Source organism: Strix uralensis, chromosome 5 (assembly GCF_047716275.1).
Source record: "Strix uralensis isolate ZFMK-TIS-50842 chromosome 5, bStrUra1, whole genome shotgun sequence".
Taxonomy (NCBI): Eukaryota; Metazoa; Chordata; class Aves; order Strigiformes; family Strigidae; genus Strix; species Strix uralensis.
The window spans coordinates 3431234-3445005 of record NC_133976.1 but is presented as its reverse complement, the minus strand read 5'-3'; the positions used below and the strand labels follow the sequence as shown (position 1 = coordinate 3445005).

General features: G+C 45.2%; 1 protein-coding gene across 1 annotated transcript in view; it reads right to left on the bottom strand.

Moving 5' to 3' along the window:
* Positions 1-13772, bottom strand: part of PLXNA4 (plexin A4) — a 429280-nt gene that overhangs the window by 60813 nt on the left and 354695 nt on the right. Inside the window, exons 14-16 of the mRNA XM_074869684.1 lie at positions 8911-9047; positions 7075-7242; positions 1312-1405 (exon numbers count right to left, since the gene is read on the bottom strand). Of these exons, the coding sequence (XP_074725785.1) occupies positions 1312-1405; positions 7075-7242; positions 8911-9047 (399 nt within the window). The remainder of the gene's footprint in view (positions 1-1311; positions 1406-7074; positions 7243-8910; positions 9048-13772) is intronic.

Below are 13772 nucleotides of genomic sequence, written 5' to 3'. Positions count from 1 at the left end.
CCAGAGTCTGATGGAAGAATAAGATGAATGCAGGCTTCTAATTTCACAGGAAAGCTAGGCAAGTGTTTGGCTGTCTTGTACCAGGAAATACGACATAATACTAAAACAGACCTATGAATACGCATAATCAGTCAGATCAGGGTTTTCCCAGAGTTCATGAGGGACTGGAAGATTGGCAGTCAAGAACCACATCAGACCCAGAAACCAAACTCAACAGATATTTCCTGAATCTGGTGAGGTGTAAGAGGTGACAAAATGGCTTTGGATTTGGAGATACTAGTTCATGGCAGAGATGGGATAAGACCAAAATTTAGGTGTCTCAATCTGCAAACTGCAGATGGAAATTAATCTACCCCTTATTCCTGTATTTTCTTTTTGGATCTACCACAGTTTCACCATTGCTCATGTGGCAGTAGATTATTTTAATGTCCACAAAGTGCTTTGAGAACCTTGGATGGAAAGCCCATGGATTAATCTTAAAACCTGAGAAGTGCAGAGGAACTGGACTTGCTGCCCCCCTCCAATTAGTCCCTCTGCATTTTTTAACTTTGGAGCCTCTTCTTCTGGGATTCTCTTTTACAATTTGTCCCAGGAAATGTCCACATGCAGCCAACATCTCTTCAAATGCTGTTGCATGACCCCATCCTCCCACCTGCTGTAGGTACCAGCAGCTGCTTCCTGCTCCTGAGTCTCCCAACTGGAAGTGCTAAACTCACAACTTTTACAGCTCTAATCAGGAACTGCTCAGCAGCTACTGGTAATTGGCTCCTTCCAAATTAATTGTCCTCCCAGACCTTGGTAAAGCTCTGCTGGCTTCCACAGAGCTGCTTTTTATTCCTAAATGGTCACTGAGAATTGAATTCGATTGTAAATGTAGCTGGTTAAACCTGGATATGCTCTTGCAGGATCCCAAGTAGTCCAGAGAGTGGACATGGTAGTATCAAGGAGTATTACTCACAGTCCCTTCTGATCCCAGCATGATCAGCTAATAACCTGAATTTGGGTCTACTTATGCACAGGCAAGCCAATAAATAATGTAGGTTGTACATGGGCCAAGCGAGAGGACAGGTATCTTTGAGCCAACAGAAGAAACAGGCTCAGGAACTGAACCGCCTCTCATGACACCTCTCTCTGTTCCCTCTGGTCCAGTGCTCCTTTATGAAGACAGGACAGGGTGATCTTTCTGAAACCAAGTCATCCCCTCTTTTCTGGGTGCAATAGGAGATTTCAACCTCCAGACCTGTTAGCCAGCTCTATTACCACCTTGGACATGTCCCCTCCTATGATCCCCAGCTCAGCAACCATACTCACGTTGACGTGTTCCTTTCCACCATGCTTTGCTCGGATCTGAGGGTTTTGGATCAGGTCCAGGTGAGTTCCCCACACTGCAATGGGTGTGTTGCCACTAGAGAAGGAGAAATGAAAGAAGTGCATGAACCCAGCGAATAGATATCAGGACTGATTGCAGCAGCAATGGATGATCTGTATTCCTAAGTGCTGATTGCAAAGTGTCTGACCACATCTCGCAGTCCTATAGGAAGGGAAGGAAAAACAAAACAAAGCAAAAAGTTTTTCATTCATTCCTAAGGGGAGAAAGAAGTAAAACTACACACTTGTTAAAACTGTCACATCAAGCAGCATCTGGGTGTTTTTCATTGTCAGGATTCAGCAATCACAAGCTTCAGTAATGAGAAGAGTGGGAAATCTAACAGGAGGTCTTCAGAATGGTCCACAGACTATATCTCCTATATCACTTAAGGAAGAGAGACCCTCATAGATACTACCCTGTGCAAGTAACTCTTGAAGATTCAGTGATACCTTGTTGGTGGCTGTAGTCCCAAACTTCATATTAAACCTGCTATAAAAACATCACCCTAAGTAAGATTATGTCATCTCAATGAACCCATTTCAGTGCTGCTGGGGATACCAGGTCCTGCAGCATCTAGAACAGTCAAAATCTTCAGATGTGGTGTGCATAAGGCATTTGCTTGGTTTCCATTTGATGACCCAGGCAGATAAGCTCAGCCATGTGTGTTAGATCCAACATATGAGAGAATAGAGATTTCCAGTCACTGTGTCCCTTTGCTCAGACAAGGACTGATTTCCTGAGAAAGCCAATCCTTACAACCCACAACCGTGCATCTGGTAGATTTTGTTGCTTTTATAACGTGTCTCGGCCCAGCTTAAGATGGGGAAATGTAGACAGAGCCCTTCTCATTCCCTGCAATCACTGTCACCAGAAGGAAACAGCTTTCAGAAACACTCTTCTTTCCTTACCCTTGCCTCTTCCAGCTGCAGCCAGTGGTGCTGTTTGTGGGACTTCAGGGAGCAGAGGGGAGGGAGGAAGGAAACTGTAAAGGATCATTCCCAGGCTTCAGCAGGAGCTCATGTGTGGGTTGGCTTTGAATGCCATGTTAAGGGGAACAGTTCACCACAGGCAGCTTTGGCCATCCGAAATCAAAACAGCATTGCTGTACCAGGGTGAGCTCTCCCTTTGCAGCACTGTGGTGGAGGCACCGTGATGCAAGGGCTGAAGGGGGAAGAGTTATCCGAGAAAGCAAAACCTCCAGCTGTCAGGGCTCACACTGCCAGGGTAGGATGAGGAAATGTCATCAACAGACAGTCCCATCTCTGAGGGTTTCCCAGGGTGAGGATTGCTCTCATCGGTTTCGACATCTGTCTCCATACCTCCCCTTGGAATGGAAGGGGAGATCATGTGGAAATCAGTGGGACTGGGAAAAAGAAGCTCAGAATCCCTTTCCTGCCTCCAGGTAAACCTACATATACATGAAAGGTGAAACAAGTGCATTATAAATGAGAAAACACCAGAGAGTAAACACACTGTTAAGGAGGAAGCCTGTGTTGGCCAACAGATCTTCTCCAGTTCTGACCTTTTTTTAACATGTTCCTCATTTATCTTCCATTATTAATCAGATGGGGAAGGTAGGAATGAACATAAATATACATCTCTGCTCAGCAGTGTTTCAGTTTTCAGTGAACTGGGTGCAGCTAGCTGGCACTGTGCTTCAGCCCCTCTAGTTACAACCACACGGATAAAGCAAACAACCATGACACCAGCTCAAACACTGTCTGGTGGCCCTAGATGCTGATAAGCTGTTAACAGTACCCCAGGCAATGTCTGGTCATTGTTCAAGGGATAGCAAGGGCTGGGGAGCACTCTCAAAAAGCAGGATAGATGAAGTTAAACTTCCTTTGAAGGAGAAAAGATCATTGGTGGTATGGATGAGAGCTATGCAAGCTCGCTGTCTTCAGGACCAAAGAATAGACCCGGATTAAGTACTTACTAATTTAAGCATAGCCTATGGAACCAAGAAGCCTGTAAATTTGAAGTCATGAGCCATGAGCTGTGCCAAAGAGCACTGTCACAACCATATCTTTCAGCAGGTGCTCCTGTGACACTTCTCTGAGAGGTTCCTTATGGTCTTTCATTCAGGTAATGCCTCTACGGACTGATGGTTAGGACAATGTTTGACCTTGAGTTTTGAAGAGTATCTCAAGTTCTTGCTCTCTGAAATGATCAGTTGTGATGGGAGATTTCTAATAGGAAATTTTATGGGGCAAAACCACATTTTGCCATTTCCATAAGATCTGCTTGGACGGTTGAGTTCTCTTGAACGAACAGGGAATCTCCTGCAGTCATACATCCACTTATAAGAGAGCTCCCCCTCCCTGCCTTACAGAAAAAAATACCCTCTCCCCAAAATTCAGCTTCCCATTAAGTAGTCCTAATATCACCCAGGGAGAGCTCACTCACCAGAAATTAGAAGAGAAGTGTATAAACCAAATTGTTCTTTCTCCACTGCCCTTGTTCTTCTGAATTTTTGGCTGTGAGCCTTTATAATTTTTATTATTATTTATTATTATTATGAATGTCTGCTGATTCAAACTAGAATGGATTTTGTATCTTTACTCAGCTGAAAGTCTTACGTGTTCCAGACGTATCAAATGTGTGTGTATACGTACAGACATATGAGTGTCTGTATATATACATAAATCCTTTTATTTAATCAACCAAGTCTGTGCACACAGTTTTAAACCCACGTGTTAAAAATCCTGTATTTATTTTGGAAACTGAGCTTGCAGGGTCAGACCACAGTTATTAAGCACAGACGCAGCATCAAATCAGAGAGAGGCCTTTTCTCGAAAAAAAAGCCAAAGCAGTTGTGTTTGCTGAAGACACAAAATCACCCCCAAACCTCTTCTGGCTTGCAAATCAAGCAAATAAAACTGTTGCTTGTCTTTGCATGAAAACCACCAGCCATTGCCTTTTGTGCCTGCAGGTGAATGACCAGTCACAGCCACTTCTCCATCACTTTGGATCAGAGCTGGGAGACATGCTGCCCAGCAAAATAACAGAGATGCCAAGACTACCAGCTTTCTTAATTTAACTCCTTTTTGTCCCAAAAGCTCTGAGCATAATTTCTGTCTGCAGACTCAAACAATTGCTGGAAGCAACTCAAATCAAACCCAGAACAAAAGTATTAATGGGGCCTCATAAAATTCTAGTTACCTGCCAGCCCAGCGTGACTCTCTGTTTTGTTTTTTTTTTTTTTTTTTTTTTTGGGCTATGGGAGTAAATTAGCACTAATCTTTTCTTTATTGTCCTGGAAAATGGCACTTGAGAAGGTTTTAAGCGAGGCTTAGTACATTCATTCACTAATTTTGCAAAGCTGGTTTAGTAGCAATCATCTATCCCTCAAAACAGCTTAGCCCTACAGCCAGGAGTGATGAATCAGAGAAGCACAGTGGATTTGCTGTTATGAATCATACCGCATAACAAATATACTGAGAAACAGCCTCCTCAGTTCATCTCCAGATCCACGTGTCTTGACTAACGTATTTCTTGCTTGATTCTCAGGACTGCAGTTGGCTGCACTTTCATCCAGCTATGTGTGGAGGCCTTACTCTAATGCTTGTCTCCATTGTGACCTGCTGGATGGACCTCCACAGCTAACAGAGTGCTTACAACTGTCCCCGACACCCTGAACCACAGTGGTAATCCTGGATATCACATCTTTCTCTGTACCCTCCTCCAGGGTCGCACCTTTGGAGTGATTCAGAAGTGCACAAGAAAAAGGATGGCAGTGGGAAGGTCTGGTTAAAATCAGGCACCTGTTAATGCTCAAGCTGATGCATTTTGATTTCTGAGACACTGAGGAGAGCAAAGGGTAGAGGTTGTACCTGAATGATGAGACAGGTAGAGTCCCAATCATCCATCCTAGCAGCTACACACCCTGCGGTAAGCTGACAACCACTAAACAAGCACCTCTTCTTAATTTCCTTTATGCTGGGAGGTGGGGTGGGAGATTCAAGGCAGCAAGAGACAGGATGCAGAACCTCCGCACCCCCAGGCTGGGAAAAGCTTTACCAATCCACCTGAAGCATCTCCTTGGCTGCTTCTTCATCTCTCGCTGGCAGCTTCAGCAGAGAAAACAAGGAGCACACGAGCTCTGGAGAGCTTCTCTCACCTCCCAGACAGACCTGGTGCCAGGTGGAGGAAGGTCCCCGTGATGCAACTTTCCTGGGGATAATAGGAGAATTCACTCTCCTAGGCTGTCAATCTTGCACCTTTTAACCGGCACTGAACTCACTTTAATAAGGAAGGGAGTAAAGCGATTTCTCATTTCACTGATAACCTGAACTCTGACTGAAAATAAAACCCCCAAATGGAAAATCCAGACACTAAAGCTCCAAGCTCAGTGTGCAAAGATTCAATCCGGCTAAATCGGTAAATTCCCTCACGGTAATTAAAGGCACTAATTGATTTGTGAAAACATCTTCTGGATGGGAGCTGAACTGGGGGGATTTACAAGCCCTGCTCCTAATCCCCAGATACTCCAATCAGTTCGGTTTGACAGGGAAGCAGAGAGCAGCTGTGGAAGAATGAGGGGAGACTAAGATTTCTTATTTTGTATCTTTTCAAGGAAATACCAGTGCATTTAATGACCAATTTCTCTCTTCTCGAGGCCAGCTCTGTAGGCTTCTGAGAGCATTTGGGTATCACTTTGATGCCTTCCACAACCAGGGCAAACGCTCCTCTCAGACACCTTCATGTGAACCCTCGGAATTCACCAAAGCAGCATCAATGGGGTGAAGAGAAAAAGGGATGCCTAACGAGGAAAAAGGCTGTTTGATACGGCAGGGACCAGGCCTCCCTTTGTGTTTCATCTTGGGATACAACCCTGGGGCTTTCAGGCATGACAGCCAAGCAAGCAATGCTTAGTCCTAAGACAGCAGGTCCATGAAAGCTGTAGGAAAGGTAGGAATTGCTGCTTTCAAAGCCAGGTGAGATTCACTTCTCTAAGCACAGTTATGTCATTTATGCTCGGGTTTAAGAGATCAGTGACTGGTCCTGCTGCTATGCAAACCTCTGGACCCAGCCCAATAAGGCCTGAAACACGGTCATGACCAGAAGCACTAGGAATTGCAGCTTTTAGGGATACAACTGTGTGGTTTAACCAGCCCCAGTGGTCTGTAATATTACTCAGACAGGGAGCATCCTGGTGCTGGAGATAAACCCTGGGCTGCAGTAAAGAAAGTAAAGCAGTAAAGCTTCAAAAGGAGGTTGGAGACTTGCTGTACCTACCTTTGTAATTAAAGCATGAAGTCTCCAATGAAGTTTCTGGTGAGCATTGGCAGCTGGATTTTGCTTCATTAAGCCAGGAAGCTTTGCTCTGCTACTGAAGGCAGGGAGCAGGATCATTTAGGTTTGGACTACTCAGAGTTAGTTTGGAGAAAGGATCCTGCTCCTGCCCATCCCTCACTAGAGTCTGTTGAAATTTTTTTCTGGGGTACACATGAGCACAGACACACATTGAGCATCCAAGGTGTTACAAGGGATGCACAATGCATTGCTGGCCTTTTAGTCTTCCGAGGAAGCAAGTCCACCAGCCCTCATGGTCTTGGGCTCTGGGAAGCAGCTCTGCACAAATCTATTTCTTAGTGAACACAATGCTTGGAAAGCACTTTTCTGTACCAAGAACCAATATGAACAAGCTAGTGATGCATTAGAAAACCATGGGAAGTGGTAGGTGTTGTCCATGGGATGCTTACCTGAAGATGCTCCACTCGGGCTCGATCCTCAGGATGGTTGGATCCTCTACATATTCATACTGCAACTCCTGATGTATCTTGGCCTTGTCCACTCTCACGGACACCTTCACCTTCTCAAAGCCTTCATCTGAGGCAGTGGTGTTACAGACAATGTGCTTGGTGGATCTCCTGTGAGCAGAAGCAAGTAAATATAAACCACGTGCTATTAGCAGCAAAGCAAATGGTGCCAAAAAGAGCCCAGCTACTTAGTCTTGTGTCCAGTGACCTTAACCTACGTACTGTGAAGTGGTGAAACTCACTGCTACAGGAATATGCTGTGAATAGTGTGACACATTTAACTGAGGAAGTTTCATTAGTTTAAGTAAAACCACAAAACCCATCATTTCTCAGGTCTCAGAGTGAAAACTCAACCCCAAGGGAAGTCCAAACCAGACCTCTCTCCAGAAGTATTTCTGTGTGATTAAACACTTGATGGATGTTTCCTTCCTGCCTGCAGACATATGTAGCAGCAGCTCATAAAAAGGAGTGTTTGCACTTCAGCTTTCCAGTTTGGGATAATAAAGTTTACTTTGCATTAGGACTATAAGCCTTGTTTAAGTGCAGTTTGCAGTGTGCCTGGGACCTTTGCATGGCAGGTGCTAATATAGTGGGAAGCATTTTATGATTATACTCAAAGAGGATTCCGCATAAACCTTTCCTTTTGGGCTGGGCTCAAAACCAGCTCCAGGTCTGAATTTTGCAGTGGCCCTTACCTTCCATAAAGAGCCAAAAATTCAGGCTCCAAATACCCTCAATCTCCCCAGTCCTGTGATTTGTTATGCAGCCTCATCTTATACCCCTAGAAAGGATAAAGCAGGATTCAACCTCCCCTTGTAGCATGGCACCCACCTTCACTAACTGCACCCTACAGGTAGTCTCTAAGTTCCCCTGAAAGACCATGCTCAGTCGCTCCTAAAACTCCCAGTCTCTTCAGTAAGCATCTCCAAGCAGCTCTGGCTTCCACTTGGCCTTTTAAATCACAAACTGTGACTTCACCCTCCCAAATTATAGATGCTGAATCACACCACAGTCATGGCAGGCATCTGAACAGGATCCCCACAGCCAGGAGAGGGAAGGGCATTGCCCCAAGACAGTGGTCCCAGGTCTCCTGTGAATGAGCCCTTCTTCTGCCAAGGACATGCCAGGGGAAATGTGCCAACTTCATCTTCAGCCTCCACTGATACTGGCAACAAAATATGTTGCACTGGGTAGTTCTGAGCTGTGGGAGCCCCTGGGAACGGGATTCAGGCTCATTCTCACAGGGATCAGGGAACATTCAGCAGGTAACACTGACATTAAGCCTCTCTGAACTGCAATTGAACAGCAGCCAACCCAGAGCTAAAATGTTGCAAATCATCCATTTCTTAGCACTACACAACTATTCTGGGATAAAAGGGAGGTGTTTTAATACTTAGAACCAATGTTGTCAGATTTTCTTTGTCACCTCTGCTAAAGCAGGGACATGAAAATGAATCTTTTAAATGACGTACTCCCAGAGCAAGTAGCAAAGCGTAGGACCGTGGAGAATTGTAGTGAAATTTGACAAGGGGACATGGAAAAAAGCACACCAAATAACAACCAAAACAATGAAATAAATCCTATTCTCTCACCCCAAAACACTCACAGTAAGGTTGCACACGGTGCAGAATGCAAAAGTCCCATTGCTGAATAAACATGGCCACAGGCAAAAGAGGCACTTGAGGGGCAGCGTGTCTGGACTGCAGAAGAAGTCTCTTGACTACAATTGCTCACATATTTCAGACTCAGGCACATACAGTAGGAAGGACTCATCTGTACCTGTAGAAGAGGCAGGGTTGTCGCCCAAAGGTCACAATGACATTGCTGCCCGCATTGAGGTTATTGCCTGTAATTGTCACCTGGGTGCCACCCGACACTGGTCCCCGCTTCGGCTTGAGATCAGAGAGTGTCAGAGTCTGTGAAGGCAAAGGGTTGTGTTGTAAACACAATACAGGAGCATAGGTACCTTCCCTCTCTCGTTTTAGTGATGGAGAGAGGTAGGCACCTGCAGGAGTTAATCACATCTTAGCTGGACTTCAGAAGATGACCATATCTTCTGGCCAACAGATGAGCCTTGGGTGACACCAGTCCTATCATAGATATCCTGCTTGAATGCCAACTTTGTTGGGATGAGTTCAGACCTAATCCCAGTCTGTTCTCCTCACTCCTGCAAAAACTCTGTGCTTGCAAAGTCAGTTCCAGGCCTGGAGCAGCTGGAGCTGTGATCTCCCATCTCCACTGCTTGTTTGACACAGCTGAGGTATCTTTTTACCATCAGGTAACACCACCCTCTTAAAGGGGAGTCTCCACCTCCAAACTGTGATGCTCACAAGTGATAAAAATGGTCAGGTCTTGAAAAGATTACTCTAAACCCTGTTGATCTGAGAAGGGAACAGAACCTGCTGTATAGCTCCAGAGATTCCTAAAAACTACCCCCCGTGCTCACAGACTTTTTCCCCAGGAAGGGGGAGAGCTGTGATTCAGCAGAGCATCTGAGCTCATGTCTTGCCTCTCCCACATGCCCATTGCATGACCCCAAATCTTTCTCTTTTTCTTATCAGCTTTGGATGCTGAGACAGTCTAGGACTTCATGAGTGTCCTGCACCGATACAGCACAGCAATGCTCATGTTGAGATGTCCTCTGAAATACTATAGACACAAAAGGAGCACTGTCCAGGTGAACACCTTTTTCCCTTTTCTGATGATTTTCCAACCCTCTTTTCAAAACATAACATGATGTTGTGTTAATATATCAAAAAGGGGCACAATTTCTTTAGGGCCCCAAGTCTCAAACCTCTTTTTCTTACCCTCCTGCTCTCCCTTTTTCCCAAATCAAGATAAAGTACTTGCACTCTGAAGGCACAGATCACCCTGTTACCACAATACAGAGAGGAGACATTCATTTTCAGGAAGAAATTTGGAGTTACAGTTTATTCTTTCATTTGCATTTTAATAGAAAAACTTTCCATTCAGTCCCAAGTGAAAAGCTACTATATGCATTTAAATGAAGATTATTTCTTTTCCCCTCTCTTTAAGAATGATGACACAAATGCTTGAAGCTCCCCTCAGCTCTTCTGAACAAGCAGGTATATCACACAGTCACCTTATTGAGCTTTGGAGACCATTAATCCATGTTTATAAAACCACCTGACACACACCACAGCTCCCTCTTTCACACACACAGAGCCCTCTCTGTCCCAGTCCCCCTCTGGCTAATCATTTTGAAAAACAGCGGCAAGGTTTCCACTTTGCTTTTGTTTAAAATGCATCTACCACTTGGAGAAAGGGCTGAACATGAAAATCAGACATACAGTCCTGTAGAAAAATCTACTGTCAGAGCTAGACACTCCTTGTGTTTAAACTTGACTGGTTTTGACATGATGGTTTGGAAACTGGTTTTATACTTTTTCTGGGAATATTCTCTAACAGCTATTATTGGGATAAAAGATGCAGGAAGAGTATGTAGATGCAAAAGATGCACTTCAGTATGTTATGCTCCTCCATTTTAGGGTACCACCTCAAGCTCTGATGGCAACTCCTCTCTATACCCTTATTGATGGCCACTCCCACCAATGCAAATTACTGCTGCTGGGAGAAGAAAATGGGTTGAGAATGGCCAACTTGATGCACATAGCCTACACAACAGCACTGCAATGGTATCTGCTTTACAAACCATAGAGGAACATTTGAGTTAAAGACCCAAAGGCCTTGTCCCACTCCTGGATGGGTTTCCTGCTCTCTTCTCAGAGGTAGATAAACTAGCCATGCCCTTTTGAGGATCCTCACCGACCAGAACTACGTCAGCAACACTCCTTGGCAAAGCGTTGCTGTGTCTTGTGATGATCTTACAAAAGAGTTTGTGGCTAAGTTTTTAAAGTTGCAATAAACCTTTAATTATTCACAGTGGTCTTCATAAATATTGCACAGCATGTTTGCAGTAAAACTCAGCCTTCAGAGGATTTACCATTTCCTTGCTGGTGAAAGGTGATGGAAAATGCAAGGGGGGTCTAGTGGATCTGTAATAGGCTGAAGTGGACAGTGACCATGAGGCAAAGAGGACAGGAAATCTTCCGTACCTTTCTAGGATCTTGCCTACTTTGCTCCCCAACCCTTTACTTTTCTTCAGTACCTCCTCCACACAGGCTGTCCACAAAGAAACTGCCATCAGAACTGTGTCCAAACTGACCTTATGATGCATGTCAAGACTTGGTTCCCACTTCATTCCTCCTGGGGACCAGGGCAGAGCAAGATCAACTCACACACAGCTTCTGCATCTGCGTTTCCTTTCTATAGGTTCAACAGCAGCAGCAGGAGGGGAAAGATGGAAGGGAGACCTGTTGCAAATGCTCTCCTGAGACAAGGATTTTAGGAGCAGACCCTCAGAGTAGACCACATCACCTGCACTGAGCCATAATATTCTCATCCAAAGCCAGAATAAAGATAAACTTGCTTCAGCATCTGAATTGAAAAGTGAAGGGAGATCTTTTTTGGGTTGACAGACCATGGCAATAATCACAGCAGCAAAATTAAAAACTTTTAAAAAAATTATTTTAATTTAGATCATCATAAATTTCATTTCAGCTTGCAACCAAATGCTTTGTTTCCCTTTTGGCTTATTGTACTCTCTAATGCAATTTGCATTTTTGATCACAGATGAGTTTAAAACAAACTAACAGCATTTTGAATTTAAAAGTTCTGGTTAGAAATGTGGAGAAGAACTGTTCTAGCACCTCTAAACCAAGCTGCCTCTTTTTTAAAACACTGAAATTAAATACTCTGTTGAGTTCAAAATATCATCTCTTCCAATTCTTGCAGGAAAGGGGAAGGCTGAACCTATTGGTCAAATCTGACCCTGCTTTGCTTCAAACCTTTTGAAAAGCAGTTTTCCAAAGGATTTACTATACATCAGAAAACGACATTTATATCCCATGTGATGCCCTTCCTTAGTTTTCAAACATCTTCCTTTCCTTGAAGCTGCCACCCACAGTTGCAGGACGCCAAGGCACGTTGTGATGCCTGCAATAACATCTCTACCCTCCTGGCAGAAATAGCAGAGGAAATCAAGCCGTGCCAACAAACACAGCTCCCACTATGAAAGCAACGGACACAGGAGAGGGCATATGATGGGCAGGCTGGAGAGCCTCTGCATTCTTTTCTGTCTAGCGCAAAGGTATCAAGGTATTCAGCAGAGAATACCCTGTTGACTTCATGCTCATGCACGGCTGGGATAGCTGGCAGCCGGAAAGCAAGCAAGCAGAGGGAAAAGCTGTCACAGACGGACACGGATGATCAAAATTGGACAGTAATTTCAAGAGTAGCAAAGGTGACACACTGAAGTGTAATGTCCTGGAAAAAGCCCTTCTGTCTGCCTAGTGGGGGCTATCTCTCAAGGCGTTTTTCTGCCCCCACCACCATAGTACCTAGTGACATCAGAAAATACAGAGAATAGAAAAATTTCTGTAGCTCAAGGGGGAAATCTAAGATGCTTGCATTCATTACCAGCTCCCTTTACCATAAAAATTTATTGGGCATGTGAATAATTTCAGAAAAGACCCATTCCCTTGCAGGAGTCAAGAGCTTTGGATGGGAACAAAAAGGCACTCTCATCTCAAACCCGCATAGATCTGCACAGATCAAGGCCAGGCATTGCCTGCATGTCCCCAGCAAGGGGCCTTAGAGGAAAAACCAGGTCTCTTGGACAAGGAGCAAAAAAACCATCAGAAAGGAGCAAAAAAACAAGTTGAGTGTACATGTGTTTGGCTCTGCTCCTCTCTTCCATGAGGCTTCCACCACGGCAAAGTGACAGTTTCAGACTGAACTTACACCAGTAGTAGTGTGGAATCAGGCCCAGAGCCCCTCTGACTGCTTTGCAAGCTGATGTCCCAGACAGACGGTGTAGCAAGCCAATTTGCCAGCCCCGGCAGTCTCTCTAAAAAGAGGAGTGTGGCTGTTCTCCAAGTGCCGTCAGCACACATTGAGTGGAAGTTGTGCATGTGATCCCACCGCTCACCATCCCTAGGGACTTTTGATTTCATCTCCAAATTCCTCATGGCTAAGTCCTCTCTCCAAACCTCCTACTCTTAAAATCTAACTGAAGTTAAAGCTTGCTGGTGTCTATCGTTTCACCATGGAGCATCCAAAACAGCTCCCAGTTGTACTGAGCCCCAGTCACACTCTACAGCCTGGTCCCTCCTGATCTAGTGCTGCTGGGATGCAGCGCTGCTTCTCCTGGACACCCAGAGGACCACCTAGCACAAACACTCTTTGAATGCTACATCTTGCAGAAAAAACCTGCCACTGCTATGGTGACTGCCTGCAGCCCAGTAAATGTGAATTTTTCTCCTTGCTAGCAGAAGGCCATGGGCTTTGCACTGACCCAACACCACAGCGTTCTACAGGACGTCTCTGTGCTTGCCGTGCCCTGAGCTGGGTGTCCCTGGGATCACAAGTGTCCTGTGGCCAAGGGCCTCATGCCTGACCTGCCTGAGCTCAGCACTGGGGACACTCCCCATGGCCAAGGGCTGCTGCCCCGGGCAGGCCCTGCCCAGCAAACACCAGTCCTTTGTGTGCCCGGGCTGGGCGCTGGGCAGCTCTGCCACTGGGGCTGGGGACCAGGGAGAAGGGAGCAGGCGGTGGGGAGA